The sequence below is a fragment of the Ranitomeya variabilis genome, chromosome 6 (genome assembly GCF_051348905.1).
Source record: "Ranitomeya variabilis isolate aRanVar5 chromosome 6, aRanVar5.hap1, whole genome shotgun sequence".
NCBI classification, from domain to species: Eukaryota; Metazoa; Chordata; class Amphibia; order Anura; family Dendrobatidae; genus Ranitomeya; species Ranitomeya variabilis.
The window spans coordinates 352,703,150-352,725,549 of NC_135237.1; the positions used below are offsets into that span (position 1 = coordinate 352,703,150).

The 22,400-nt window shown below is 43.1% G+C and overlaps 2 protein-coding genes across 2 annotated transcripts in view; one reads left to right on the forward strand and one right to left on the reverse strand.

Annotated features, from left to right (window-relative positions):
- The window catches only part of LOC143782468 (uncharacterized), a 24,577-nt gene extending 21,816 nt beyond the window's left edge, over nucleotides 1–2,761 (reverse strand). Inside the window, exon 1 of the mRNA XM_077269936.1 lies at nucleotides 2,653–2,761. The gene's annotated coding sequence lies outside the window, so the exon portion shown is untranslated. The remainder of the gene's footprint in view (nucleotides 1–2,652) is intronic.
- On the forward strand, nucleotides 2,760–21,283 carry STMND1 (stathmin domain containing 1). The gene is made up of 5 exons (XM_077269935.1): nucleotides 2,760–2,950; nucleotides 9,220–9,391; nucleotides 15,339–15,475; nucleotides 19,069–19,203; nucleotides 20,495–21,283. The coding sequence occupies exons 1-5, from the start codon at nucleotides 2,861–2,863 to the stop codon at nucleotides 20,783–20,785; spliced, it is 825 nt and encodes a 274-aa protein (XP_077126050.1). The 5' UTR covers nucleotides 2,760–2,860; the 3' UTR covers nucleotides 20,786–21,283.
- Nucleotides 21,284–22,400: the final 1,117 nt, after the last annotated feature.

Consider the following 22,400-nt stretch of genomic DNA (forward strand, 5'->3'; position numbering starts at 1 on the left):
TGAATGCTGCGCTGGGACAAGGACGTGGACATGCTTGCTGATGGTGCTAGCTGAGTGTATGCAATGGCAGGTGCAGGGCAGGAGGCATCTTCGCAAGCACCATGGACAGGAGATTGCCTTTCACGCACAACAATGGAAGAGGCAGTGGCATCACCCGCAGACACTGTTCCTGGACCCTGGGTTTTGGCCCACAAAGTCAGTCGCTTTGCTGCCATGTGCTTGATCATGCTGGTGGTTGTCAGGCTGGTAGTTTTGCTACCCCTGCTGATGTTGGCCTGGCAAGTGGTGCAAATGGCCTTTTTGGGGTTATTGTCAGACTCTTTAAAAAACAACTAGACTCAGGAAGACCTAACAGATGTACTGTCAACTTCCGTCATGTTGGTGTTACGGGGAACGGTTGCCCACCTTCTGTCTGCAGCCACCACATTGCTTCTTCCTGCCTATTGAGGTGCTATACCTGCCTCCCCCTGTGTGCTGCTGCCCTTGCTCTGCATGTCCTCCTGCCAGGTTGGGTCAGTTACTATATAATCCACCACCCAGTCTTCCACTTCCGCACCCTGGTCCTCCTCCTGACTATCTGGTAATTGTGTCTTATCATTGTCCACCTCTTGTGACACTTTGAACAGCTCTTTGAAGTGTCCAAGTGTGGGATCAGTTGTCTCCGGGCACTCGCCATGGTGGGGGGAAGGAGGATCAGGGTCAGGATTATGCAGTCCAGACTCACGGCTACTTAGACTTGACCGTGTGGAAGACAGAGTGGTGGTGGTGGCAAAGTGACTGTAAGCATTATCCGCTATCCAATCAACAACCTTTTGACACTACTCTGGGTTCAATAGTGGTGTTCTGCGGTCCCCTAGTAATTGGGACAGGAAGATCAAACGAGAAGATGTGGATGTTCGTTGTGGCACAATTTCAGCTTGCCCACGGCCTCAGCCTCTGCATTCACCATAACCATCACGTCCAGTTCCCTGTCCCTTGCCACGTGCCTTGCCCATTTTAAATGGAGGACAATATTTTCCACGTTTACTACAAATGGCTGAATTTAGAGCGAACTTATATGTGATCCGTGTGACAGACAAACCACTGTTTTAAATAGCTGGCCTGTAGGTAACTTTTTATCAGCAAACTGGTAGCAATAACTTTGCTAACTCACTGCAACAAAATTTAAATGGAGGCCAGAAATGGCAGAATTTTGAGCGCAATTATATGTGATCCGTGTGACGGACATACCACAGTTTTGAATAGCTGGCCTGTAAGTAACTATTTTTACCAGCAATTTAAGATCCCAAAAAAATTATTTCTGGCCCCTGATGCGTGGGGCTATTTCTGGAAATATATGTAATAGCAGTAGCAGCAGACAGAACTGACATGGACCCTCTTGCTATATGCACTGAAGTCTGCCACATAAACTGCTTGCCTGCCTAGCACTGATATCTATTCAGCTTTATTAGTCCTCAGGAGGACTGTTAGTTGAGATGGATATGTGTATAATTTATGGTATACCCTAAGTAAGAACCAAGCAACTCTCTCCTTAGCTCAGCAGCATCTTTCCCTACTCTGCCTGACTCCGGAGCTGACTGTGACGAGCATGGCGGTGCCAGGTCTGATATAGACCTGATGACGCTGCGCGGCCAGGCAATCACTGTAATGCAACAACCAACATGGCTGCAGCATTACAGTGTGTGACAGACAATCCCTGCATGTTAATCGGCTTTCTAAAGAGTGCCAAACAAGCAGGGTAGGGACCCGAGCTCCTGCTGAGCAACCCTGGAAATACTCGGCGAGCTCCGTGCATCTCAAGCAGTGAGGTGCTTGGGCGAATACCGAGTAGTGGCGAGCATGCTCCCTTATCACTACTGAGTACATGTGCTGCTGGTCAAAGCTCACAATCGACACAAAGTAGATGCACAAGAATATATGTAGAATGTATATGAATAAAGTGCTAAATAGTGCAAATGGCGCAATGCCGAGGCCGCAAGTGGGCTAAAGTGCATACAATGAGCCTGTACTTACTGGTACAATGTGCTGTGGCGGGACCCCAGTCAACCATGGGCTGTGTATGGCCAATAAAATATAGCATCATACAGGGAGCAGGGAAAGGGATTAGTGGTGCCTCACCGAAATCCGGATGAACACCATGAACAAGTGGCTGGATACCACTCATTAACAATAGCAAAGGAAGAAAAAAAAAGTTCCAGCACCAGGCGTCTCTTCATTAAAATTTTCAATAATTTATTTCCATGTCAAGAATAAAACATCATGTGGGGACGCTGCCCCTAAACGCCTGACGCGTTTCGAACAAAGTTCTTAATCATGATTAGGGGCTGCGTCCCCACATGATGTTTTATTCTTGACATGGAAATAACATATTGAAGATTTTAATGAAGAGACGCCTGGTGCTGGAACTTTTTTCCTTCCTTTGCTAAAATAAAATATAGGCAGCAACACCTGATACTTTATTGTATAGACCAATGTTAAGAATAGCCACGATCACGAGAACATCCACAATCTTGAGGTCATCCCCTATCACCAGAGCATCTACAATCATGAGCCTATCCACTATCACATGAAATGCGTGCATTATTTATAGCACAAAAATGATATTTCCCAGAAAAACATTAGTACCCCGGCTCTAGGTAATGGATACGTCACCTTCTCTGTACATGTCCCCCTCACGCTTCCGCGTATCGATCACACAGTGTTTGCATCCCCGGGGGTTCTCGTGCACGTCCCTGCACAGCCCGGTGACGTCACTTATTGTAGTAACCTGTCATGGAGACGGCGGCGTCATTAGTAACCGTGCCCGGCTATATATAAGAATGCCGGTGGCGCGCCGGTCACATTCCCCTACACTGTAGCTATGGGATGCCAGAGCTCGAAGGTGCGGATCGTCCAACCCACGGACGCGAGGAAACGCGGGTGGGCAGAGAAGGGCAAGTCGGAAAGCCAGGTCAGCTGACAATCCTATATGATGTAACTGTACACCAAGCATCATAAATCCGCTGCAGCTCTGTGACCGATCCACCCGTGTGCTGGAGAGTGGGCCCATAGATCACCCCGAGCAGGAAGCCTCCACTCCTGGGAATAGATGTGACACCAGTCATTTCTGAGGTTTTCATCATGCCCCAGAGACATAGATTCAGGGGGTTTGTTGTTTCTGGCTGATGAAGTGTTGTTTCCCCATCTAATTATGGTTGTTGTTTCTCTTTATTCTTCTAGAATGGGAGTGATTTGGATCTTATTTTGGACCTTGGTTATTATAGGACTAGTATTATTATTTTATTATTATTTATTTATTTATGGCACCCAAGTGTCTGCTTGTTTTAAATTGCCTTTTAACAGAGACCCAATTAATTTTTTATCCAGGATCTTAATTTTTCCGTAGATAGAAATAGATATAGTATTGCACGCAGGGCTTTTTTTTTTTTTTTTCCGTGCTAAAAAATAGAAACCAAACGGACCCCATAATAATCACTGGGCCCCCTCTGCTTCCGTTTGCATAACTGATCCAACAGACCAATTGTTCTGTCTATTCCTAAAAAGGAACAAACCGAATGTCCGAGCGGACGTGACCAGAACCGTATAGGTGTGAGTGTACAGGGCAGACACAGAGTTTGATGCAAGGATTAATGTTCACCCTATTCTGGTACTTTATTGCATTTTCAAAATATTTTTAAAGGTGTCATAAAATATTAATGATAAATCCCGCTGAATCATTAGTTTCTGTATCGAAGAGGGTTTAGAAATATAATTTAATAGGACTGAAATGGGTACAAAAAAAACAAACCCTGTAATACTGGATTTTGATTGGTTCTGCGCCCTCCTGTGTTGCCAGTTGCTTCCAGCTCACAGTTCTTATCATCAGCCGTACATCCGTCGTCAGTGTGACGTTTTCAAGATCTCTGCTTACTGTCAGTCTCGTTCACTTTTTGAGGTTAGAGCCCCTAACCTGATACTGAGCAATCATATATATAATTCTAAGCAGTTTAGGCAATCCTAAGGAGGCTCAACTTACTTTGTTGCAAACCAGGAGGAAAGGAGAAAGATTTTCTGCACTAAATATAATTGTAGCAAACTCTTAGTCTTAGGCCGGGGTCACACTAGACCGTAATACGGACGAGTGCAATGCGATAAAAAATTGCATTGCGCTCATCCCAATGTTAATCTATGGTGCAGCTCCCATCATCCGATATTTTCTCCGCCGTATTCAGGATCCGAGTGAAATCGCAGCATGCTGCGATTGTCAGCGTATCTCGGCCGAGACTCGCCAATGCAAGTCTATGGGTGCGAGAAAAAATCTGATTACACACGGACCATGCGTGTGCATTGCGAGAAATACGCAGCGGTGTTAGAGAAAAGCCGGTAATTCAATTGCCGGCTTTTCACTTCTCCTTCACAAACCCGACATGATATGAGACATGGTTTACATACAGTAAACCATCTCATATCCCTTTTTTTTTGCATATTCCACACTACTAATGTTAGTAGTGTGTATGTGCAAAATTTGGGCACTGTAGCTTGTAAAATAAAGGGTTAAATGGCGGAAAAAATTGGCGTGGGCTCCCGCGCAATTTTCTCCGCCAGAGTGGTAAAGCCAGTGACTGAGGGCAGATATTAATAGCCTAGAGAGGGTCCATGGTTATTGGCCCCCCCCTGGCTACAAACATCTGCCCCCAGCCACCCCAAAAAAGGTACATCTGGAAGATGCGCCTATTCTGGCACTTGGCCTCTCTTCCCACTCCCGTGTAGCAGTGGGATATGGGGTAATGAAGGGTTAATGTCACCCTGCTATTGTAAGGTGACATTAAGCCAGATTAATAATGGAGAGGCGTCAATTATGACACCTATCCATTATTAATCCAATTGTATGAAAGGGTTAAAAAAACACACACACATTATTAAAAAGTATTTTAATGAAATAAACACACAGGTTGTTTTAATATTTTATTGCTCTCTCAATCCACCTGAAGACCCTCGCTCTGAAAAATAATAAACCAACAATATACATACCTTCAGATGATCTGTCACGTCCCACGAAGTAAATCCATCTGAAGGGGTTAAATTATTTTACAGCCAGGAGCTGTGCTAAAGCACTCGCTCGTGCCTGTAAACCCCGGGTACTGAAAGGAAAGCAGGATGATCTATAGTTACCTTGAGTTGCGGTGATGCGCCCTCTGCTGGATGTCCTCATGAACTGGAGCCTTGGAAAAGTTCCCACGCTCGAGTTCATATGACCTATACGGTTCTGGTCACGTCCGCTCGGACATTCGGTTTGTTCCTTTTTTCAGAGCGAGGGTCTTCAGGTGGTTTGAGAGAGCAATAAAATATTAAAACAACCTGTGTGTTTATTTCATTTAATTACTTTTTAATAATGTGTGTGTTTTTTTAGCCCTTTCATACAATTGGATTAATAATGGATAGGTGTCACTCTGGCGGAGAAAATTGCGCGGGAGCCCACGCCAATTTTTTCCGCCATTTAACCCTTTATTTTACAAGCTACAGCGCCAAAATTTTGCACATACACACTACTAACATTAGTAGTGTGGAATATGCAAAAAAAAAGGGGATATGAGATGGTTTACTGTATGTAAACCACGTCTCATATCCTGTCGGGTTTGGGAAGGAGAAATGAAAAGCCGGCAATTGAATTACCGGCTTTTCACATATATCGCGCTGAATTAAATATAAATACAGAATATATATATGTGTGTCTCAATGATATATATATATATATATATATATATATATATATATATATATATATATATTTTAACGAACATTTGAGCACATAAATCCATTAGATGTCGGTTTTGCAAGCCTGCGAGAATCTCGGCATACAGATGCCATACGGATGTCACACGGATGTCAAAAGGATCATTTGATGCGAGGAAATCGCATCCTCGCACTGCACACGGATCACTGTTTTGGAAACATTTGTGCGATTCTCGTCCGTGAAAAACGGACCGTTTTTTTATACGTTGTGTGTGTCCCCGGCCTTAGACTATGTTCACACATTGCGTTTTTGCTGCTTTTTTTTCTGCAGGCAAAACCAGCTCTCCTGGCATTAAAGAATCTGGTTTAGATGTGTTTTTTGCTGCATTTTTATCAGTTAATTGTCTCTTGTGCACGCTGATAAAGTTTAGTGCATAAAAAACAATGCAACTTACTGAGGTTTTTGCACCAAAAACGCAGCAAAACCTGATACCTGTGTTTTTGCTGCGTTTTTCCACTTACCCATTGTTTCCTGTGGGAGAAAAAAATCCTGCAAATACACTGAAAAAATGCTGAAAGAAGTGGCATGCTTCAGTTTGCAAAAATCAGGAAAATCAGGAAAATAAACCAATGTGTGTGCATGAGATTTCTGAAAGATCATAGACTTTACTGGTACTGTAAAAAAGCAGCTTAAAAATTGTATAGAAGACTCAGCAATAAAACCGCAGAAAAAAACGCAACATGTGAATATAACCTCATTCAGATGACCATGTTTTTTCACATATGAGAAAAAAAACTGGTTTTCATCAGCCTTCTGGATCCAATTATCATACATTTTTCAGGCGATCTCTCACTTTTCACTATCAGTGTGACATTAATTTTCATGTATGCAAATAAAAATAAATCTCGTACCAATTGAACAGTTAAAAGCAGACAGCATTCTGATGGCACATGCATGGTATCTGAATGCTATTGTTTGCTTTTTTTTTACTGACCCACTTTGGTATCTACCATGTGCTCGTCCATGATTTTCACAGGCCTCTAGACTTTCATGGGTAATTTTTATCCATAAATGAAGAGAGGGGATCTAGCTCCACATAGGAATGCATAGGAGTAAAATTTCTTCATCCTTTATTTAGTCATGAAAATGTATGTATATAGAAAGGCAACACTGTGTAGCATTCATTCATGGGTGCAATTGGGGACAAGGGGTGCAACAGGAGAATAAAAGAAACAAAATGTGGTTCTAACGCTCATTGTGTTCTTAGACTCAGGCTGAAAGAGCGAGCAATGAGCTTTCGAAACGCATCTGGCTTCTTTTGATTAAGCGAGTAGGGACCATATAGCTATATAAAGTGCTTCTTGGACATGATTACAGCGCCGTTTTTAATAAAAAAAAAAAGCGTTTGTGAAGCACATTGCGTCACTAACAATGCACTGGGGACAATTTAAATGCTTGAAATGTCATGACGGGTTCCCTTTAAGAGTGAGCTCATTTTTTGTTTGTCTTTGCAATTTTCATCCGTGGCTTGGATCAACAATAGACATGTCCACTAGATTTTGTTGTGGACCACTCAATCTGCAAAAAAAAAAAAAAACATATATAAGAAGAGTCCTAAAAACTGGATATGGGTATGGGTTCTATCCATGAAAAACATGTATGTGGCTCACAGACGTCTGAAGGTATGTCCTTCTATCCTTTTTTATGGGTATGTGCACACACTGCGGATTTTGCTGCGGATCCGCAGCGGATTGGCTGCTGTGGATTCGCAGCAGTTTTCCATGAGTTTACAGTACCATGTAAACCTATGGAAAACAAAATCTGCAGTGCACATGCAGTGCCCCAGAGTCCTGGTCGTTGCAGTACTGACGCTCCGCCACTAAGGGGAGTGATGGCACGTCTGATGGCACTTAAGGAGTTCACCTGACCAGGTATCACAGTCACACACTACATTTCACACTCCGGCCACCAGGGGGAGCAAAGGGTTCTATGTATTAGGCCACTCCTCACAATCTGGTAAAACTGGGGGCTGGATAGGAAGTCAGTCAGAAGCTAACTGGGTTGGATCCAGGCAACATCCTGTGGCAGAGGGTGTTGCAGGGGAAGATTCAGGGGGGTCTCTGTCAGGGGTGGGATCCTGGCAGTGACCTAGCGAACAGAACAGAACGTTACGGAGCTGCGCCTGCACCCGTTGCGGCAGCATCCTAAGAAAGGAAAAGAAGAGAAGTTTATTGTGGAGAAGTGAGAAACGAGATCGCAGCAAAAAGGCGATAAAGCCAGTAGGAGTCGTGCCGTAAGATCGAGGCAACATCCTACTGAGGCGCGTAGCCGGTGGCCGGAACGCCGAGGAAGTATTTGGCTCCAAGCAATACTTCAAACAGCGGCAGGACAGTTAATTTTAGGTTGGCTGTCTCACCTAAATCACCTAAGCAGACATAGGGGGCAATTGTGGGAGAGGGGCGACGCTAGGGTCCCGGAAGAACTCCAGGCCTACCCGTCATATGGGTGCGTCCTATCCATATCATCTGGGGACGGAGAAAGAACATCAGAATAGATACGAGTTGTGAGAGAAAAGAACATCAGAAACAGACACAACAGTTGTGAGGACTATCCCGTGGTGCTCAGCAGGGAGGTACTACAACACACAGGCGCTAGAAGGTAGGCACTGATTTCCACCTGCAAAGGGAACTCTGGATGTGCCTTCGGACCGGACGGTCTCAGCCAGCCCTGTTAGCAGTACTCTGGATTGAGGATCCTGAAGCCTTCAGTAAAGAGGTAAAGAGACTGCAACCCTGTGTCCTCGTTATTCATCGTGACCTACACCACGCACCATCATCACATCTTTTATTAGACGCCCCTTAGCAGGGTCACGAACCAAGACCTAGCCACCGTGACAACCCCAGGACCAAGACAGAGAGGCCCGGTACCGAGTACCCCGCGGCCCTGCGTCTGGGGGGCGCTCCACACATGCTGCGGAAAAAAACACGTGAAAGCGCTGCGTTGTTTATTCCGCAGCATGTCAATTCTTTGTGCGGATTCCGCAGCGGTTTACACCTGCTCCATAATAGGAATCCGCAGGTGTAAAACTGCAGGTGGAATCCGCACAAAAACCGCGGAAAATTTGCGGTAGTTCCGCAGTAAATCTGCAGTGCGGATTTCCTGCGGATTTAACAAAATCAGTGCCGAAAAATCGGCACACCTTTCCGCAGCATGTGCACATAGCCTATTTCTTGGTTTTCCGGATCCCAAATCAAGTGCTGAGCTGACCACTCGCTGAGTCTTTCCACACAAGTTCTAAAGTCAACGCACTCCAGACAAAGCAGCCAAAATAAATTGAATGAACCTCTACTCTGTGTGTCAAATATGTCAATTGTCAACAAAAATTAGTCAAAATGGGGGAAAAATTTGCAAAGAAGGTTGTTACTATCAAGTGATTAAACCTTCAGGACGTCCTTCATTACGGTCATTTATTTATTAACTTGCATAGCATCCAATCTAATTTGCAGGATGAGTCAAAGTCGCAAAAGAACGTAACATCCAATGCTAGAGATGGGTCTGCCATGTCTAAGGGGACGCTGGACAGTGGAGTGGGTCTTGATGAGGGAGCCGGCAGCCATATTCCAGGAACAGTGGCAGAAACAATGTTTTCTCCAAGGACGGCAATCAGTGTAAATAAAGGTAAGTAAAGCATGAAATCTACTCCTGAATTTAAAAAAATGTAGAGAGAGATACAGTATATATACAGTATCAGTGCTAACCACTGAGTCACCGTGCTGTATATGCTTGTAACATAGACAGATGAATAGCTAGAAATAAAGTACACAATAGACAGGGAGATGGATGGGTGGACGGAGGGGTTGGACGGATGGTGGGACGGAGGGATGGATGGATGGAGCTATAGATGGAAGGATGGATGAAATGACAGATGGTCAGTGCAGTAAACAGATGTATCATTTTGAGCATTAAAGTAATAGTAAGAAAACATTGTGGCCCGGTGATAATGATATTCTCACTGTTATATCCTTAGCACAGGTGGTTCAGGAATGGTTGGCATCCGGAACCTTCTAACTCTCGTTCACAGTAACACTGGAGCTGACATGATTGCCTGTCACACAATACAATGTACATTGTTTCTCTTATTCATGAAGAAAAAGCAGAAGACGTAATTAGACACAACCTGATAATTGGTATCCTAGCAGCGACCTAACCCTTCACTTCCTACCACTGACCTGGAAGCCTCTCAGACAATAGTGCTTTCTATCTGAATGAACCTGTTGGTGTGGAGAATGGAGATGTTACCTTTTTGCCCTCAGAATTGCATTTTCTGATATTTAGTTACTCAGAATGTGTGCATTTAAAGGGAACCTGTCACCCCCCCCCAGGCGTTTGTAACTAAAAGATCCCCCTTGTGCAGCACTAATGCTGCATTCTGTCAAGGTTGCTCTTTTAGTTGGGGTTCCTGCCACTGCTAAACTATTCGTTTTTAGAATTTGCCTTTCCTACCTGTAGTTTGTCAGGGGGCATGTCTTTCCCCCCTGACACAAACGCCTCCCAGCCATCACTCAGGGACTCCATGCGCCGAGCGCCGCCTCCACTTCTTTCATTGACGTCTCCGACACCTATTTGTCTTCTGATACCAAAATGGCCATCTAGTATTCTACACCGGCGAGGATAAATACCTATCAGTCAGGGATGGTTGACTAATGGATCGCCCCCACGTAAGGGCAATGGGGTACTCGGCAGCGGGTCCTTCGGTTCGGGGGATGTCACGGTGGCCTGACCCGGTCCGTGGCCCTTCGAGGGAAGTCCAATAAAAGGAATAGTTTTTATGGTTTTGGTCTTTAAGGGGGAAATGTTCGTGACGCCACCTGTGGTATTCGGTCAGGGTGACCGACGCTGCTTAGGGGTCCGCTGGGGATGATGTTATGGCAGCAAGATGGTATACCTTCCCACAGGTGAAGTGTATCCCCAGGGCTTCCCAGAAGTGTAGGTGGTGATGGTGGATGATGTAAGGCACAGTGAAGAACGAGGACACAAGGTTGCAGTCTCTTTACCTTTACTGAAGACTTCAGCATCCACAGTCCAGGGTACAGACCACAGGGTAGGCAGAGTCCAGCCGGTCTGAAGGCAAATCCAGAGTCCCCTTATCCAGGTGGAAATCAGTAGCCTTCCTCTAGCGCCTGTGTGTTGTAGTACCTCCTTGCTGAGCTTCTCGGTAAGGTCCACACAACTATTGTAGATGTTCTAGATGTTATGTCTTCCTCTCTGTCCCCCAGATGGTATGGATAGGACAAACCCGTATGACTTATGGCCTGAGGCTTTTTACATGGACTCTAGAGACGCCCCGACCCCCACAAGTTGCCACCGTGCCTCCTAGGTATTAAGGTTGGGCAGCCAACGTGGAATTGACTGTCCTGCCGGTCTCTGGAGCAAGGCTTGGAGAAGGTTGCTCCCTTGGTGTTCCGGCCACCGGCTTCTGCGCCTCAGAAGGAGGCAGCCTTTTACAGGGCAGAACTCCTTCTGGTTTTATCTCCTTGTGCTATGACTTAGTTTCTCACCCTCTACAATACAATTCTCTTCATGTCCTTCCTTAGGATGCTGCTGCACGTGGGGCAGGCGCAGCTCCGTAGCCTTCTATCTTGGCCTCTGACAGGATCCCACCCCTGTCAAGGACCCTCTGTCTGCAGCTCCGATGTTCCTCCTCTCCTCCTGTCTGCCTGACAGGTGTTGCCTGGGCAAAGCCCGGTCAGCTTCTGACTAAGGCTGGTTTCACACTTGCGTTTTTGTCCGCTGCGTTTTAGCGCTAAAAAACGCATGCGTTTTTTTCTATACTTAACATTAAAAAACGCATGCGTTTTTTAGCGTGCGTTTTGACGCATTTTCGGCAACGCATGCGTTTTTTGACGTGTGCGTTCATTTGCAGAAATGCAACATGTAGTAATTTCTAGCGGCGTTTTTTTGCCGCAAAAAAACGCATGCGTTTATTCGCGGCAAAAAAATGCATTACTGTCTATGTAAACGCATGCGTTTTTAAGCACATGCATTTGCTTGCGTTAAAAACGCATGCGTTTTTATAGAAAAACACAAGAAAACACAAGAAAAAACAAGAAAACCCTAACCACAAGAAAAAACAAGAAAACCCTAACCATAACCCTGACAAGCCACCCCCCACCATCAAGGTGATAAAGGGATCCAAACCCTACCCCTAACCCTACCCCTAACCCTGACAAGCCACCCCCCACCATCAAGGTGATAATGGCATCCAAACCCTAACCCTAACCCTACCCCTAACCCTATATGACAGTCAATACTCTACGAGTTTATATTTTAGTACTCTATAGCAATACCGTATATCTTGGGGTGTCCACATTGAACAAAGCTTTTTATTAGAAGAATGTCCTGGTCACCAGGTCAACATAATAGCCAATTCCTATGGATCCCTAGGGTTAGGGTTAGGGGTAGGGTTAGGGTTTGGATGCCTTTATCACCTTGATGGTGGGGGGTGGCTTGTCAGGGTTAGGGTTAGGGGTAGGGTTAGGGGTAGGGTTAAGGGTAGGGTTAGAGTTTGGATGCCTTTATCACCTTGATGGTGGGGGGTGGCTTGTCAGGGTTAGGGGTAGGGTTAGGGTTAGGGTTAGGTTTGGGTTAGGATCCCTAGGGTTACTAGGGATCCTAACCCTAACCCTAACCCTAACCCTAGCTATTTCTGTTTATAGTGGGTTTTCTAGTTGATTTTGATGATTGGCAGCTGTCACACACTTCTCAGCATGCGTTTAAAAAACGCAAACGCAGGAAAAAACGCATGTAAACGCCGCAAAACGCAACGTTTTTTTTTCTGCATGCAAAAACGCATGCGTCTAAAAAATGCGGCGTTTTGCCGCGTTTACATGCGTTTTTTCACCACATGCGGTTGTTTTTAAAATGCTGCAGATCAAAACGCAAGTGTGAAACCAGCCTAACTTTCTATCCAGCCCACCAGTTTTACCCTTTTGTGAGGAGTGCCCTAGTAGATAGGAGCAAGGCTCCCCCTGGTGGACTGGAGTGTGAAGTGTGGTGTATGGTTTGTGATACCTGGTAGGAAGATCTCCTTTATTGCCATCAGACGTAATATTACTCCCCCTGGTGGGAGAACAATATTACTGCAATGACCAAGACTCTGGGGAGCTGCACTAACACTCTCTCTTTCTTTTGAAGGCTATAATGATAACTATAGGAAAAATGATCTTCTAAAAGACATGGGTGTAAGCCTGAGGGTCCTGTCTCTGTGATGTCCACTGGTAGAAACACTCAAATATAAGGTAAGGCAGCACTCCTCCAAATTGTCGGGTGCACACACCTCTGGACTTACTTCTAATGTGATGTTTTGGTCCATGTGATCTGGACTTTTCTCAGGCAGAAATGTCCTATCCTTATGGACTGAAACGTCACATTGAGAATAAAGTACTGAGGTGTATGCACCCGGACAATTTGGAGGAGTGCTGTCTTACCTTATACCGTATTTGGGTGTTATAATAATTAGAAAAATATTTAGAATTGAGAGTCCTCAATTCTCAAGTCCTCTGAGGACTCTCTATTCTAAATATTTTTTTTATCTACTGGCTAACACGGTAAGATATATATCTTTCCTGTATAATAATTAGATGATCTTCAATAACATGCCCTCAATCACCTGCCAATGAGACAATATTTGTTCGGCAGGTGATCGGGTTGTTTATACCAGCAAACAATTCATTGTTATTGACATCACGTTGCGCCAGGGAAGCAGGGAATGTGCTGCCGATAACATGGTAGATACTGTAAGTGGGGCAGAACTATTATATTAATGATCATTCTGTCCACATCATTGTTCATGCTCATTGGTAAGCAGGTTGATAAATAAGCACCAAACAATTTATTATATACAGTACTTGATCGGCTTAATACAGCTGATATATAGTATTTGTTATATATATCATACTATTTAACGTCTATAGTTATATTACATACTTGCTATATAGCTGATTAATGGCCCAAAATCGGCACATCTAAATGCATCATTAGATTTGATCCCCAATCCCATTCTTTCATAATCATTTGACACCTAAGGAAGTCATTAACCCTTAAATTGTTCCTGACTGTTCTTCTCATATAATACTAGTATCTCAGGTTGCCAACACAGTGGTGTGAACTATTTAGACATTTAGAAAAGCCGTGGAGACACCATCACGTGTTTCTCAACGCAAGCAATGAATAGCCAGGTCTTTCACCGGGAAGGAACAACTACGGGAAGGGCAGCATCCAAAAAGGAAAACCACCTCTGGATCACTGCGTTGAGAAACACGTGATGGTGTCTCCGCGGTGTTGGATGTTTTGATCTCCCCGAGGTCATTCATCCTTATGTTTATAGTCTTTTCACTAGGCACTGCTCCTAATAGCCAGTTTCCTACTCCACACTGATGAGGGGCAAATACCCTGAAACAGCTGTCTGTGGATGGATACCATGTTTTGGTATAGGTGGTTTTCCTTTTTGGATGCTGCCCTTCCCGTGGTTGTTCCTTCCTGGTGAAAGACCTGGCTATTCATTGCTTGCATTGAGAAACACGTGATGGTGTCTCCGTGGCTTTTCTACATGCATTTGCATATTTCCCTTTAGGGATGGGGGCAGTGTTCTGGATCACTGCGTTGAGAAACACGTAATGGTGTCTCCGCGGTGTTGGATGTTTTGATCTCCCCGAGGTCATTCATCCTTATGTTTATAAACTATTTAGACATTATCCATTACAATGGTGACAAATTTATCTAGACAGAATAGTATTACAAGCATAATTAGGGTCTGTTTACACAGACAGACCGGTGGCATGATATGACCACCGATCGGTAAACTTTCACCAATTAGTGGTTGTTGGATTGCCCGTTAACACAGGCAGATTGAAGCAAACGATTTGCACTAGATTGCTCAGTTCACATAGGCTGCCATGGTTCTAAGCACCACAAGTCTTGTTTACACAGGATGACGCACCGCCGAGAATGATAATCTAATACACTGCGCAAAAGATTATTTCACCTGATGAACTATGCTCGCGATCGATAGTCTTTTTGTTCAGAAATATGATTGTAAAACGGGTGTTTTTAACAACATTTGTTCATGATTGTCTTGCTGTGTAAATACCCCTTAATATAACGGCACAGGCCATATACAGTAATACCACTAAACCCACCATCGAGAATTATCCCTCAAATTGTACCGTCGAAAATGTGCCAGGTGCAGTGCCCCTGTTATCTCATCTGTGGCCCTGCACTGCTCCATACATATGAGGAGTCAGTCAGCAGCCTCTTGAATCTATTTCTCTTCTTTGGCCAATCTATTTTGGAGACCAGAGAAGCCCATCAAGACAGAATGATAGCATTCCTGGACAGTGACATGAAATCTAAAGTATTTGTTCTGGAGTAAGAACCACAGAACAGAGGACCATGCACCGCACATGGCTCCCAAGTAACAATGAAACCCACCATATTGAGTTGGGGAATAATAATAAAATGTGGGGAGGATATTTTTTAAAGTAAATTTTCAGAGGTTTGAGTATTTGGCACGGTGTTATATGTATTATGTACATTGCTAACTTGTATGTCCATTTTTCTGTTGCAGATAGTTCTGCACTGAATGGAGAATCGGTCACGAGAGAAAGACAAACATCCTCTGATATCCTGGAGGAGCTTATGTCTCAAGGGATAATACAAAGCCAGAGTAAGGTTGTGAAGAATGGAGAAGCATATGATGTGCTGGTTAGTATGTCGCCACCATAACTGATATTCAGTAGATATTACATGAATGTATATCTGGTCAGTAATTTAGAAGGGTGGTGGTAACAGTAAGAACAATCATGGGTGAGTCCCCACCTGGTTTAGGTAGATTGTCAGGTCCCTCATGCTGCATGAATCACCCAGTCAGCTCCCTTTTATCAGTAAGATAATATAGGTTATGCAATACTCTGTGGGAGATACAGATCCTCATTTTCTGCCATTACAATGGTTGACTGTTGTGAAATTGGATTTTGGGCTCCCCCGGTGGCCACTGGTGGAATTGAACGTGTGTGCATCATCCCCTCTGTTCACCTGTTCCCATCAGGATGTGGGAGTCGCTATTTAACCTTGCTCCTCTGTCACTTCCATGCCGGTCAACATTGTAATCAGAAGCCTTTCTGTGCATGTTCCTGCTTCTAGACAACTCCCAGCTAAGTCGGACTTTTGTCCTTGTTTGTTTTTTGCATTTTGTTCCAGTTCACAGCTGCAGTTTAGTTTCTGTGTCTGGAAAGCTCTTGTGATCTGAAATTGCCACTCTGATGTTATGAGTTAATACTAGAGTCTTAAAGTAATTTCAGGATGGTATTTTGATAGGGTTTTCAGCTGACCATGAAAGTGCCCTTTCTGTCTTCCTGCTATCTAGTAAGCGGACCTCGATTTTGCTAAACCTATTTTCATACTACGTTTGTCATTTTCATCTAAAATCACCGCCAATATATGTGGGGGCCTCTGTCTGCCTTTTGGGGAAATTTCTCTAGAGGTGAGCCAGGACTGTATTTTCCTCTGCCAGGATTAGTTAGTCCTCCGGCTGGCGCTGAGCGTCTAGGGATAAAACGTATGCACGCTACCCGGCTACTGTTAGTTGTGCGGCAGGTTTAGTTCATGGTCAGTTTAAGTTTCCATCCTTCCAAGAGCTAGTTCATATTTATGCTGGGCTATGTTCTCTTGCCATTGAGAACCATAACAGTACTGTTATGGTTCTCAATGGCAAGAGAACATAGCCCAGCATAAATATGAACTAGCTCTTGGAAGGATGGAAACTTAAACTGACCATGAACTAAACCTGCCGCACAACTAACAGTAGCCGGGTAGCGTGCCTACGTTTTATCCCTAGACGCTCAGCGCCAGCCGGAGGACTAACTAATCCTGGCAGAGGAAAATACAGTCCTGGCTCACCTCTAGAGAAATTTCCCCGAAAGGCAGACAGAGGCCCCCACATATATTGGCGGTGATTTTAGATGAAAATGACAAACGTAGTATGAAAATAGGTTTAGCAAAATCGAGGTCCGCTTACTAGATAGCAGGAAGACAGAAAGGGCACTTTCATGGTCAGCTGAAAACCCTATCAAAATACCATCCTGAAATTACTTTAAGACTCTAGTATTAACTCATAACATCAGAGTGGCAATTTCAGATCACAAGAGCTTTCCAGACACAGAAACGAAACTGCAGCTGTGAACTGGAACAAAATGCAAAAAACAAACAAGGACAAAAGTCCGACTTAGCTGGGAGTTGTCTAGAAGCAGGAACATGCACAGAAAGGCTTCTGATTACAATGTTGACCGGCATGGAAGTGACAGAGGAGCAAGGTTAAATAGCGACTCCCACATCCTGATGGGAACAGGTGAACAGAGGGGATGATGCACACAAGTTCAATTCCACCAGTGGCCACCGGGGGAGCCCAAAATCCAATTTCACAACAGTTGACACTCAATCTTTGTGAGTGTGACATGTAGCTATCACTGTACTTTTGCATTCCTTAGTTAAAACATAGTGGGTACGGAAAGTATTCATACACCTTTACATTTTTCAGTCTTTGTTTCATTGCAACCATTTGGTAAATTCAAAAAAGTTTATTTTTTTCTCATTAATGTACACTCTGAAACAGAGTGATCTATTTCAAGTGTTTATTTCTGTTAATGTTGATGATTATGGCTTACAGCCAATGAAAACCCAAAAGTCATTATCTCAGTAAATTAGAATACTTTATAACACCAGTTTGAAAACTGATTATAAGACCTGAAATGTTGGCCTACTGAAATGTATGTTCAGTAAATGCACTCAATACTTGCTCAGGGCTCCTTTTGCATCAATTACTGCATGAATGCGGCGTGGTATGGAGGTGATCAGCCTGTGGCACTGCTGAGATGTTATGGAAGCCCAGGTTGCTTTGACAGCAGCTTTCAGCTCATCTGCATTGTTGGGTCTGATGTCACATATCTTCCTCTTGACAACACCCCATAGATTCTCTATGGGGTTAAGGTCAGGCAAGTTTTCTGGCCAATCAAGCGCAGTGATACTGTTGTTTTTAAACCAGGTATTGGTACTTTTGGCAGTGTAGACAGGTGCCAAGTTCTGTTGGAGAATGAAAGTTCCATCACCAAAAAGCTTGTCAGCAGAGGGAAGCATTAAGTGCTCTAAAATTTTCTGGTAGATGACTGCTCTGACTTTGATCTTGATAAAACACAGTGGACCTACACCAGCAGATGCTATGGCTCCACAAACCATCACTGATTGTGGAAACTTCACGCTACACCTCAAGTAGCTTGGATTGTGTGCCTCTCCACTCTTCCTCCAGACTCTGGGACCTTGATTTCCAAATGAAATGCAAAATTTACTTTCATCTGAAAACAACACTTTGGACCACTAAGGAACAGTCCAGTTCTTTTTCTCCTTGGCCCAGGTAAGATGCTTCTGGTGTTGCCTATTGGTCATGAGTGGCTTGACACAAGGAATGTGACACTTGTAGCCCATGCACTCGGTATGTCTGTGTGTGGTGGCTCTTGAAGCAATGACTCCAGCAGCAGTCCACTCCTTGTGAATCTCCACCAAACTTTCAAATCGCTTTTTCTTAATAATCCTTTCAAGGCATCCCGGTTGCTTGCTTGTCCACCTTTTTCTACCTCACTTTCCATTAATATGCTTGGATACAGCACTCTGTGAACAGCCAGCTTCATTTAGCAAGGATTTTTTGTGGCTTACCCTCCTTGTTGAGTGTGTCAATGACTGCCTTCTGAACATCTGTCAAGTCAGCAGTCTTCTCCATGATTGTGGAACCTACTGAAACAGACTAAGGGACCTTTTTATATGCTTAGGAAGCCTTTGCGGATGTTTTTGGATAATTATTCTAATTTACCGACATAATGACTTTTGGGTTTTCAATGGCTGTAAGCCATAATCATCAACATTAACAGAAATAAATGCTTGAAATAGATCACTCTGCTTGTAATGACTCTATATGAGTTTCACTTTTTGTATTGAAGAACTGAAATAAAATAACTTTTTGATGATATTCTAATTTTGTGAGAAGCACCTGTATGTATACTACTGCTCCATTCACACTGAGGACTTGGGAAGCTCATCCTCAAGCTTGCTGAGTTTTTAGCAGCCAGACCGTAAATTTACTATCTCAAGAGTTATTGGAGAACATGAAGTTTTCTCTTGCCTGGAGTACTATGCTCACTATGTCTGCCCCTGCATGGAGGGGTTAGGGCCCATACGAACATTGCGCTTATGTAAGAGAAAGTGAGTGAGCAGCTGTCAGCAAATAAAATTGTGAAAAATTCTTCCTGTAGATGGACACACCAGGAAAATCTCTACGAGGGCCCCCTGCCAAATTGGAAAAACTGAAAACTATAAGAAAGAAAACCAAAAGTCTTACAAAGGAAGACATTGAATCCAAAATGCAGGCTGCAGAAGAAAGAAGAAAGGTAACCATATTTTGATGCTGTAACAGTATTGTTTTGTGTCAGTGGGCTTCCACCAGCTAGATTCATTTTTACAATTAATGACAGGTACTAAGAAAATACAAGACTCTTGTATGATAATGAGAACAAATTCTGGACTGAATTTATTTCTTTATAATTATTTATTATCATTTTTATCTGTTATAGTATTTGGTAAAAAAATATTCTACAATAGTTCTAATTAACAATCTCTGTAAATCCTACAATGTTACCCTAAAATAGACTTTACATGTGTTTGACATCATATACCGTAGATAAATCAGAAAATAACACATATTCTTTACATAATTCATAGACCCAAGAGCACCTCTTGCAACCAAAATTCCTGCTATCTTGTGTCTTTGACCCCATTCTGGCCTAATTCTGCTCCATTAATGAGCGTGGGTTTAGGAGTGTTAAAAAGGGTTGTCTAATGTAAGCAAGCTATCTTCTATCCATAGGGTAGGTGCTAACTTGTTGGTGAATTGGGATTATGACCCACCCCGATCATCAAAACGGGGAACTTTTAGCCCCTTAGAATGGAGCCGCAGTGTGAAGTTGCGACCTGTGCTCCACTCATTACCTATTTTGCTGTCGAGCGCTGCCCTTGGTTTCTTCCAGTAGCACCAATGAGAATGATGATCCTACCTGCTGCATCAATGTAACCAAAGGGTCCTAAAGAGCACCTGTCTCTGGTCATAAATATACAATTTTTTCGCCCTAATAACGCTGTTTTCCTGAATTGGGCTTTATTGTTTTTTGTTCCTGCACCTTTCCATTCCTGAGAAATCCCCCCCCCCCCCCCTCACATTTAATTCTAGTCTTGTTAGCCAAGGGGGCATAATCTTCAACTCCTCTATGTGGGAGTCTTCATGAAGATCACACCCCTGTGGCTAACTAGATTAGATTTATATACAGGGAAATGGGGGCTACATCTCAGGAACAGAAAGGCACAGGAACGAAAAAAAAACAGTAAAGCTCAATTCAGGAGAACAGGCTTATTGGGGTGGAAAAATTGTACATTTATGGCAAGAGACCGGTTCTCTTTTTTGTTATACTTATCTTGTTCTCCAAAATGTTTTCACTCAAAGAAATAAAAATTAAAGATACATTACAGCAGACGTCATCTTACATATAATCAAACAAGGTAAATGGTATTATATTAGCTCAGCTTTTATACAGCCTTTCATGGTATAAGTGAAATGAGATAACGTTCCCTCCTTTGTTCACTGGGTCTTGTCCAGTTGCCATTAATTGTATTAATGCAATATTGCAGACAAAAGAAGAGGAACTAAAGAAAAGACTGCGTGAAAGACCAACGACCGCCTTACCAAGCATGGCCCTGAGAAGAAGCGAAGGCTCTTTAACGCCTGATGATGGACAAGAAGCTGAAGTCACAGCACCAGCTGAAACCTTAGATTCTGATGCACTGGAAAATGTAATAGATGGACCAACTCGGAGTTCCGACATTGGAGATGAGGATACTGAAATGAGCGCTGTGGAGTATGATAATACCTATAACAACCAAGCCGATCAGACAAATGACTCTGAAAATGATATCTTCTAAAACAAAGCTCACGCTAAAAGTATATGTACTAAAGCTTAAAGCGGATCTGTCGGCCAAATATGCTGCCCTATGAAAGGATAGGGTATTACAGCAACAGATCTGTACTCCTCTTATCTAAAACAGTTGAAAAATTGTTGTTCTTGACAGACACATACAGACGAAATATCATTTGCAGAGATTTTTTGTTACTTTTTTTTTTTTTTACTTATTTTGCTCCAAATTCATCAAAATGGCGCATGTGATTCATTAATTTGTCATTAAGTCAAAAATGGTCTTTTTTCAGTCTTTAAGCATTTTTAAGATTCTTTAGTGCAAAAAGTCACCAGTTTTACAAAATGATGAAAAACGTGCTAAAAATTTCTGCCGTACATAGGATCACTCCAGAATGGGAAAAATGAGTATATATGCAACAAATTTTGTGACTATTGGAAAAGTCGCAAATGATGAATTAGGTTAATATATCTGAAGACCTTAAACCATGGTCACAGTGGTTAACTTAAAAAAACAAACAAAACAAAAAACGGGACAAAATATATAAAATATACTTAAAAAAGGCACAATACACTAAAAATTAGACATAAAATGGGCGCAAATGCTATAATGAATTGGGACCATAGTTTATTTATAAGGAGAGCACTTTCCCACCGCTCTCTGGTTGGAGGGAGGTGGTTGTGCATGCATCGATACATATACACAGCAGGGAGGAGGCAGGGAAGTGCTCACTTCATGAATACCTTGGACTCATCAACTTAGTGTCCAGTATATTCTCCTAGTAGCCAAATGGCACAATGTTTCTGCAGCTATAAAATGCTGCCCTTATATAGGCTGATATACTGCATGCGCTATAGAGTTTTTCAGCTTCAGAAAATAAACTATATTAGTTAAATATAAGACTCATTATACAGAAAATTTAATGAAAATGGCTCTTTTTAAGTTGCAATAAATAAATAAATAAAACAGGGCACTAGAGCCCACTAGTTCTGTTCTGAAGTAATGTTCAGATTGGGATGAGATTTCAGAACTGGAATAAAAGAAATGTGGAGTTACTGACGATTGCAATCAATCCGATTCTGTCCTTTCTCAATGGCATTTTAGGAAATGAGAGCAGCTACCTGATAAGTCCTATCTCACATTTTTTTTGCACCAATCTTGATACATTCCCTATGGTGAGTTTTTTTAAAAAAAAGAAAATGCAACCATACCTCGTATAATTCCTCCTAGTAGTAATATTTAAAATCTTTCTATATAAATAGCATAATCAGCCTTGTTGTCTTAAGGTACCGTCACACTAAACGATATCGCTAGCGATCCGTGACGTTGCAGCGTCCTGGCTAGCGATATCGTTTAGTTTGACACGCAGCAGCGATCAGGATCCTGCTGTGATGTCGCTGGTCGCTGAATAAAGTCCAGAACTTTATTTGGTCGTCCGATCGCCGTGTATCGTTGTGTTTGACACCAAAAGCAACGATACCAGCGATGTTTTACACTGGTAACCAGGGTAAACATCGGGTTACCAAGCGCAGGGCTGCGCTTAGTAACCCGATGTTTACCCTGGTTACCAGCGTAAAAGTAAAAAAAACAAACAGTACATACTCACCCAGCGTCATACCTCCCC

What these genes read in the sequence shown, in the direction of transcription:
- STMND1 (XM_077269935.1), top strand. Translation starts at nt 2,861, where the DNA reads ATGGGATGCCAGAGCTCGAAGGTGCGGATCGTCCAACCCACGGACGCG. An exon ending in AGGGCAAGTCGGAAAGCCAG is followed by an intron (nt 2,951 to 9,219) that starts GTCAGCTGACAA and finishes TCTAATTTGCAG; the next exon opens with GATGAGTCAAAGTCGCAAAA. An exon ending in CTGCAGAAGAAAGAAGAAAG is followed by an intron (nt 19,204 to 20,494) that starts GTAACCATATTT and finishes GCAATATTGCAG; the next exon opens with ACAAAAGAAGAGGAACTAAA.